This window comes from Poecilia latipinna, unplaced genomic scaffold (assembly GCF_001443285.1).
Source record: "Poecilia latipinna isolate Pla-1442-1.1 unplaced genomic scaffold, P_latipinna-1.0 Scaffold104, whole genome shotgun sequence".
Lineage (NCBI taxonomy): Eukaryota > Metazoa > Chordata > Actinopteri > Cyprinodontiformes > Poeciliidae > Poecilia > Poecilia latipinna.
The window spans coordinates 689031-697192 of NW_015112720.1; the positions used below are offsets into that span (position 1 = coordinate 689031).

Below are 8162 nucleotides of genomic sequence, written 5' to 3' on the forward strand. Positions count from 1 at the left end.
TCTTTTTGCCCAAAATGTCAGTTTTTTTTTTTTTCAAAAAAAAATATTTAAAAAAAAAAAAAAAAAAAAAAAAAAAAGGTAAATGATTCTGGCTGCATTTTAATCTGCTTTTGGTGTAATTACTTTTTCCTTTCTGAGGGACTTCAAATTAAGCCAGTGCTTTGGGCTTGATTCACACATTTCAAACCAAAACACTCTAATCTGGTACAAAGGATCTTTGTACCAGATTAGAGTGTATGTAAACTTCCGACTGGCACTGTAACTGTGGTTCTTCACAGAAAATGTAGCTCAGCATCTCTTCATGTCTACACAGGGTGTGGACGTGCCGAGCCTGTCTGCAGCCGTCAGTCATTTCCTCAGTTGTCTTTTGGTGCATCACTTCACACCCTCTCCTGTCGGGGAGGAGGCTAAGAAGAAGTCACGGAGGCGTGGCCGTGGGGCCGGGGCCTCCGAGAGCACGCCCTGGAGCATGCTCACTGGATCTGAGCTGTGGAATCTGGTCTGCCAAGATGCTGTCGAAACATATGGTGTCTCTGACAGCCTCGGGTGAGAAGTCACAGGCCTTGCTCATTCACCCCCCTTTGTGTGTTAAGCAATGGTGAAGCTAATGCTTAACCCTTGCCATTTTCTCATAGTTCAAGTCCGAATCACTTGGTGGAGAACTATGGGCTTCAAAAACTCTCTTTGCTGAGAGAATTCTGTTTAAAGACCGGAGTGCAGGTAATCAAATATTCAGCTTTGCTTCTTTGAATCAATATTTTGCAGTTCTAAAAATGCCTTCAGGATAAGACACAATGCATATATTAGAAACACCCTGAAAGCAACACAAACTCTTTGAAAACGCCACTGAGAACTCTGTATCTGCACCAGCTGAGACTGAGAGACTACATCCTCGAGAACCAGAACAAAGCGCCCTTCAGTCCGGACGACATCCTTAACATCTTCCCCGTTGTTAAACACATCAAAATGCCGACTGCTGACGCTTCAAAGGCATACCGAGCTGCACAGACTTCCATTCAGAAGGGTATGTCTACAAGAAAAGAAAAAAAAAAAACAATTGAGTATATGTTCAACACATGCTTTTGAGTGGCTCTTGTGTTTATGAATCCTCCATTCTGGTGTGTAGGTCTGCTAGATCAGGCCCACGAGCAGCTGAAGGAAGCAGCTTACCTGTATGGCAGAGTGTGTGACGATCTGGACCCCGAGGCCTGTAACTGTAACAGCTTGTTGGCCAAAGTCACCTTCCTGCAGGGGAAAGCAGCTGAGGTATGCTCGCAAAGCCTTTCAACGTCTGACAGTAATGACAGAGTATTAGCAGATTTTAAAGTATTCCAGATGCATTCTCCAGTGATGGATAACTGTAGCTGATTACTTAAAACATTGCTCTGTGCATTGCAAAGTATTAGTCCTCTTGAAATGTTTTCACCTTCTGGCACATTACACCCACAAACATAAGCATAAGCATACTTTATTGGCGTTTAAAGTAATTAACCAACATAGAAATGAAATGAAAGGAAAACTATGCATGGTTTTAAAATTAATGTCAAGTTTACTCTAATATTGTACCATGCACAAACAGTTGCCTTGAGAAGTCAAGCAAACATGTGGAAGAACTGGCTCTGGCGAGAGAAGACCAAATAAAATGTTTTGGCCTACAAGCGAAACAGTAAGACAACTAACAGAGCTAATCACCCTGAATGTGGAAGATGGAACTAAATTCAGAGCAACCGTGGAAGAAAATGAGCAAAAATAAATAAATAAAAAATGCTACAAGACTGGAGCCGAGGTTTTACAGTCAGGCAGGACAACTCAAAACATCCAGGGAGAACTTTTTGATCAAAGCATGTTTTTGTGACCAGGTTACTAAATCCAATTGAGAATCGATGGCAAGACTGTATAAATTGATGTTCACGAACTCATTGTTCAACCTGATCAGAGGCGATGGTAATTTGCAAACAGAATGGGGAAAAATTAAAGTGATAAAATGTAAAGTTGTTTGAGACATTGTCCAATGGACTCCCAGTTTTAACTGCAGTGAAAGGTGGCTACGCAAATGAACTCCACCCGACTCAAATTTTTAAATTGCATATTCTTCAGCTGCACTATCGTGTACTAGTTGGAGACGCTCTATTACATTAAATCCCAATAAAATATATTGACAATCATGGTCGTAATCTGACAAAATTGCAAAATGTGCTGGGTATTTTTCCAAGGCACATCACACATGACTGTATTGCTAACTTAACTTCAGTCATGCATCACGCAACACTGCTATTGTATTTGAGAGAGTACTGCCAAATATTTCAGGATATTATAAACACTAAGAGTCACATTTTGACCTTGACTTTTTTTTTTGTCCTGAAGGCTCGAAGTGTTCAGCTGAAGACAGTGGTCATCAGTGAGAGGGTGCTTGGCTTTGACCATCCAAACACCATACAGCAATATGTGAGTACATCCCCACGTAGATGTTTATCATCACCGTTTACTCATTCGAGTTGTCACAGTGTGAATATTGTCAATGATGTGTGATTTATAGGCCCTCCTGGCTGTGTATGCGTACGCTGGAGGGGAGACGACCCTGGCTCAGAAATGTCTTCTCAGAGCTCGTCTGCTATTGCTGACAGTCCACGGAGAAGACCACCCCTACACCGCAACGCTAGATGTAAGTCAAATCAGTTTATTAAAGTCTAACAAAGAAGGAAGTACAGGTTTTGCTCATGGTTCGGTTTCTCTTCCTACTTGTTTTCTGGCAGAGTTGTCTTGGCCTGGTGCTGACAGAAGATCAAACAGGACAGTTCCTTAAGAATGCTCTGAAACTTAACACTTCATTTTTCGGCCCCACTGATCTGCATACCGCTCTTAGGTATGTTAATTATAGCTCACATTGAAAATTTGTCTGTAACTGAGTAAGTTTACTTACTGCTTCCATTTTTTTCTTCTGTGCAGCCACCACCTGTTGGCCCAGTGGATGTGCAGTAAAGGAGACTACAGAAGTGCTATGACACATGAGAAAGAAGCCCTCTCTGCCTTTACATCCTTGGTTTGTAGCTCTGCGATACTGAGAGAAAACGTCAGCGGGCTCCTTTTTTTTTTTCTACCCATCTGCTTACATTAACTTTCTGTTCCAGTTTGGAGAAGATCACCCACAGACGAGCTGCAGCAAAGAGTTCCTGGGGACCATCACCAAGCAGGCAGTCAAAGTAGAACGCACTCTCAGACAGACAGGAAGTGAGTCTGCTGAGCAAACCGTTGAGGTAAGTGCTAGAGCTTGTATATATAGATTGTTTAAAAAGTGTAAAAACATGCTCAGGTTGTTGTGTGTTCTTCCCTCAGTGTTTAAGCCCAACATCTGAAACTATTCTGGAGCAGATGGTTCTGGTGACGGGGATCAAGAGGGTTACACGCAGGTAAATACATTTCTAAACAGACTGAATGGTGTGAAATCAGATATATATAAAAAAATAAAAACATTATTTGGATGGCTCGCAACAAATCCGTAGTTCGATTTATTAAAAAGGTTTTTCTAGGCCAAGTTCTTTATTTATGGAGTAGAGTAAAGCTCAAGACAAAAAACATTTTCCTATTTACACTTTGACATGAACAGGTATTTTCCCTCTCATAGATTTGTTGTATTTTTGTTTTGTTTTTTGTCGCAATACCAACAAATACTTCAAAATTTCAAGCTAATTTTAATATCAGGCAAAGACAAATGGTTTTCAAAATATAATTTTATTTCTTGAGGGAATAAACCTATCCTGACCAACCTGTCACTGGTGGTGAAAAATGAATCACTCCCATTGTTAAATCATTAATTATTGTGACAAACCACATTTTTAAAATTGAATGTGTTGGGCTTAAAGTATTTAGATTTCTGCCGGATATAAGTAGATTATTCATCTTAATTGTAAAGATCACAGAAACCAGCAGTATTAAAAATCTTCAAAGCATCAACAATATACAACCTGTTTTCAGTTTGATATGCTAAAATCTCTCATTTTATTCATTAAAAAAAATCACAAAATAGGAGGATTTATGTTTATAAATAAAGGCAATACCAATTTTTATCTCTTTGTGTTTTCATAGTGACAGGTTCCAGGAGTATAAGCAGAAACACCTGGAACTAAAGGCTGCAGCAGCAAAGGAACTGGGATTCAAGCTCCCAATCTGGCCTGTCAACTCGCATCTTGTTAGCAGAGAAGATAAAAGTTTGGACAAAGAAAGTGGGAAGGAAGCTGGTGACAAAGGAACCGAAGCAGAGATAAAAGACGCAGAGAGCCAACAGGAGTACATGTCTACTGACAGTGGTGCAGGTGTCTTAGCTAACGGTCATGTGGTGGAGCCAGCTGAGCGAAGCAAACGTGAAGAGAAAGCTGATGTGGATACGAATGGAGAAGTTGCAGATGGTGAAGCACAGACAGTGAGTGAAGGTGAGATGCAGTCAGCTTCAGGCGGGAAAAATAGGGAAATAAATGGAGAGGTGGAAACAATCCCCAGCCCATCTGCCCTGAGTAGTAAACTAAGCTGGGCAGATATTGTTTCAAAATCTAGCAACGGAACAGGAGGCAAGGCGGTAAATGGAGTCACTGCTAATGGGGCAGCTGAAGAGTGAAAACACTGAAAACACACACAGGCTTGTAGGGACGAGCTTTCCAAGGCACTGCTGTAAGATGAAACTATCCTTGGATTTAAAATGTAACTTGTTCAAAACGACAGGAAGGTATTATTAACAAAGACGAGTATTCTTTCATGTTTGACATGTTCCACTGTCACGGATGCTGTGAGAAACTTGTTTGGCTGCAATTGTTTTTGTTCCCTAAATAAACTTTTTACTTTGCTGTAATAAACAAATTTTGTCTTCTGTTAATAAAGTAATCTGGTTTTTGCTGCTTTTCCTGAAACTAGCATGAGCACAAAAGATGAAATAATGTTCACCATGCGAGAGAGAGAAAGAGAAAAAAGTTATTTTCCAGCAAATATTCGAACCATATTTCAGAAGTATATTCTGTTTTCTTGACTGAATGGAAGCATGGTGAGTTTAAAATCAAGTCTATCCTTCAAGGACTCTATCTTCTTTAATGGAGCTCTATTAAGTGATTATGAACAATAAATGCAGTCATATCAAACACCTGATCATGATGTTAACAAGGAAAGACATCAACATGAATCGCTGCTGCCCGTGAATATGGGAAAAATTATGAGACAATATCCATCATTCTATAGTCAAAAAGATTAGCAACAAGTGGAAAATCTTTAGGATTGCTACCAACTTTTATTGGAGGTTAACCAAGTAAATTCACTCGCAGGTGGGTATGTGGGGTCCTCAAGGAACCTGTAAAAACCTTGGTGCCAACTCTCAGATGTCTTGGTAAACATGTTCAGTGGTAAGTATATGGCGACAATTAGAAAAAGGCTGAAAAATGGTCTTCAGTATTTAGCAATTTCCCCTTTTAATTAGTTTAATTAGACACACTAGTTCTAGACGTACTAGCGATGCTAATATTCGTCAAAATCTGCATCCTTCATATCTGATATTTAGAGCCTGGTTTCTTCAAGTTAGCGTTTGCAGAAAATGTTGGTGGTCAGAACTTCACAGAACGGAAATAATCTTTTTGGTCGAGCTGCTGCAGTTTAACCTAAAGAAACATATTCAAAAGTATGAAAGCAGTTCACAATAAACAGAAATAAAACACTTAAAATAACAGGCATAAACTAACCTAATGACAGTAATTGTCGCTAAACGAAACCAAACCTGAACTAAATATATTTTTTTCTTCTCTCGAAAAGCTTCAAAATAAACATACAATGATGCTGATCTGTCAGATTGAGCATTTATAAAAAAAAAAAAAAAGGTGCATAAAAAGGTTTACGGATGTATTAGGCTTGAAAATACATCCGTTGTTAGCTAAGACCTGTCTCAGGAGAGTCTAAGACGGGTGTTTGTTTCAGTATAATTTCTAAATCTGAGCAATGTTGGTATTGTGGTTCAGGTGAGTCAGTCCAAGTAGATGAGGGGAGTTTGTTTAGTCGGTCCGAAGGAAAAGTGATAATTGCTGTGTCACTGAAGACGTCTACCAGACGGGAAGGACAAGGCAGAAGTCTCTCTTCACACAAATCCACAGCTTTGCTGATGTAGCTGTAGTCCCGCTTCAACTCCCTCTCGATGGTCCTGCAGGCAAAAGAGGAAAGAACGTCACCTTATCTCAGCCATTATTTCCAGTATGGTCTCATTTCATTAATTCCTGGTACACACCTCTCTCTGATGCCGCTGAAGCAGTTTCCGATGATCGTAACCAGAGACAAACAGTGTGGGTTCCAGTTCTGCCACAGCAGGTTGTTGTAAAGGGCTTTTCCACAGTGCATCAGATAAAATAAGGTGGGCTTAGTGGCCAGACGCTTCCCCTCCTTCACAATACAACAAATTAAGACGTTGTTTCTTCCGTACAAATGGTTATTATTAAGTTATGATAAGGTGCAATAGCTGTAAATGTTGATGTTTGCCTAATATACTACTATTAAAGTATTATTATAAATTACAGGCTAAAATAAAAAGAAAAACTGACTGGATCTGTGATTTGATTATGCTTAGTAGTAAAATATAATGCAGCTACCCTTTGATATACATCTAACAGTGCATTCTAAGTCTGGAAAAATAAAATGCCTAAGCAGCCAACAACTAACCTCATTTTCTGTGAGCACAGTCAAACCCAGCTCTCTTAAAATGTCCTTTTCTGCCACGGAGAATGCAGGATCATAAAGAGAGCAATCCCTCAAGGGAATCTACACAAAGAAAGGAGCAACAGCACACCATCTTAAACACCATTTAATAAATGTGAGGTATAACACAGATGAAATTGATTCCCTCACATCTGCTGCATCCAGTAGCAGCAGCAACATGGAAAGCTGGTAGCGGGCAGAGACACACGAAGAAAAGGAGCCGAGGCCGTAGCACACACACTCCAGCTGCTGGCGTACTGTCGCCTCTGTGTCCTTGTCCTGCTGGCCTCCAGCCTTTATACTGTCTGAAGGTCTTGATGGGGACGTTGAAACTAGAAGCTGATCTAAAGACAAGATTTTCATCAGGCTGCAAGCAAGATCCTTCAAGAGCAAAGCTTCAGTCCCTGATAGACGTATCCATACCAACTAAGCCCTTTTTTGTGCTAATCTGCTTTATGAAATCCTCCAAAGCACAATTAAGTTTGAGGTTGAATGTGACAATATGTGAAAAGGCTCAAGGGGTATGAATATTTTTTGCAAGGCACTGTAAATACTTAGCTGTGAACTACACTTACTTTTCCATTGTTGCCAAAATTCTTCAGCTCTCAGCTCAGACCTAAAGGAGAACAAATGAAAGCAGTTAAAAGTGTGTGAAGGTAATCTTCTGAACTTAAAAACTAACCTTTGGAAAGTTTGATCTTAAAGATTGAGGATATTCATTGGGTTGCAGCTGATAATCATTTCTTACACTGTGTCTCTGATTCGTCTGACAAATTTCTCAACATCCAGCTGCTCCTGAGGACATACAGAGGCGATTTGTTGGTGAGATCTAAATTTCCTTGATGCACCTTTTCCCCGTCGAACTACTTGCCACTCTTCTACAGAATCCGACGACATTTATATATTACTATGCAGAAATATATGCAGGAATGTCATAAAACAGTATATTTTATGATATTGTGCATATTTTTATTGCAATCGTTGTCTGCTGGAGAGCGTATATTGTCTATGCTGGGAAGCCGCGAGCACGAAGGATTATTTTGAGAACAACACAGAAGTTCCTCTTCCGAGGTCACGTCATTTTTTTTATTTTTTTTATTTTTTATTTTAAATGCTAGTCAGCAAATCAAAGGAGGCGCAAAAATAACAGTGTAAAATATTTTGCACAGATGTGAATTAACTAAAATCAAAAATAATTAGCAAAATTAAAAAAAATAAAGTAAAATAAATTATTTATAGAATGCTCTGAAATGTAGACACAGAACACTACAAATTGTTTATCTGATATACAGAAGCTGAATAATATAATATAATATAATATAATATAATATAATCAATCAATCAATCAATCAAATTTTATTTGTATAGCACATTTCAGCAGCAAGGCATTTCAAAGTGCTTTACATAATTTTAAACAGTGAGAAAGAAAAATAAAAAGAAAGTAATAA

The 8162-nt window shown here is 39.1% G+C and overlaps 2 protein-coding genes across 4 annotated transcripts in view; one reads left to right on the top strand and one right to left on the bottom strand.

Moving 5' to 3' along the window:
• The window catches only part of LOC106944579 (clustered mitochondria protein homolog), a 19373-nt gene extending 14533 nt beyond the window's left edge, over nt 1-4840 (top strand). For both annotated transcript variants that reach the window (XM_015027649.1, XM_015027650.1), the window contains exons 19-29: nt 314-546; nt 636-720; nt 871-1024; nt 1127-1266; nt 2365-2445; nt 2537-2662; nt 2754-2863; nt 2947-3040; nt 3129-3254; nt 3334-3407; nt 4084-4840. In XM_015027649.1, the coding sequence (XP_014883135.1) occupies nt 314-546; nt 636-720; nt 871-1024; nt 1127-1266; nt 2365-2445; nt 2537-2662; nt 2754-2863; nt 2947-3040; nt 3129-3254; nt 3334-3407; nt 4084-4609 (1749 nt within the window). In that variant the 3' untranslated portion in view covers nt 4610-4840. The remainder of the gene's footprint in view (nt 1-313; nt 547-635; nt 721-870; nt 1025-1126; nt 1267-2364; nt 2446-2536; nt 2663-2753; nt 2864-2946; nt 3041-3128; nt 3255-3333; nt 3408-4083) is intronic.
• A 405-nt stretch (nt 4841-5245) lies between these two features.
• On the bottom strand, nt 5246-7778 carry srrd (SRR1 domain containing). Of its 2 annotated transcripts, XM_015027662.1 has the most exons (7): nt 7582-7778; nt 7463-7509; nt 7290-7330; nt 6865-7058; nt 6679-6777; nt 6251-6402; nt 5246-6166 (listed from the first exon to the last, which is right to left on the bottom strand). In XM_015027662.1, the coding sequence occupies exons 1-7, from the start codon at nt 7609-7611 to the stop codon at nt 5899-5901; spliced, it is 831 nt and encodes a 276-aa protein (XP_014883148.1). In that variant the 5' UTR covers nt 7612-7778; the 3' UTR covers nt 5246-5898. The 2 variants fall into 2 exon arrangements, with proteins under 2 accessions (XP_014883148.1, XP_014883147.1); XM_015027661.1 differs by having other exon boundaries at nt 7463-7778.
• Nucleotides 7779-8162: the final 384 nt, after the last annotated feature.

Excerpts from the sequence above, each read along its gene's own strand:
- srrd (XM_015027661.1), bottom strand. The coding sequence starts at position 7,611 with ATGTCGTCGGATTCTGTAGAAGAGTGGCAAGTAGTTCGACGGGGAAAA. Across the intron at positions 6,778-6,864 it reads TGCTACTGGATGCAGCAGAT|ATTCCCTTGAGGGATTGCTC; the intron begins GTGAGGGAATCA and ends TTCTTTGTGTAG. Across the intron at positions 6,167-6,250 it reads TTCAGCGGCATCAGAGAGAG|GACCATCGAGAGGGAGTTGA; the intron begins GTGTGTACCAGG and ends TTTTGCCTGCAG.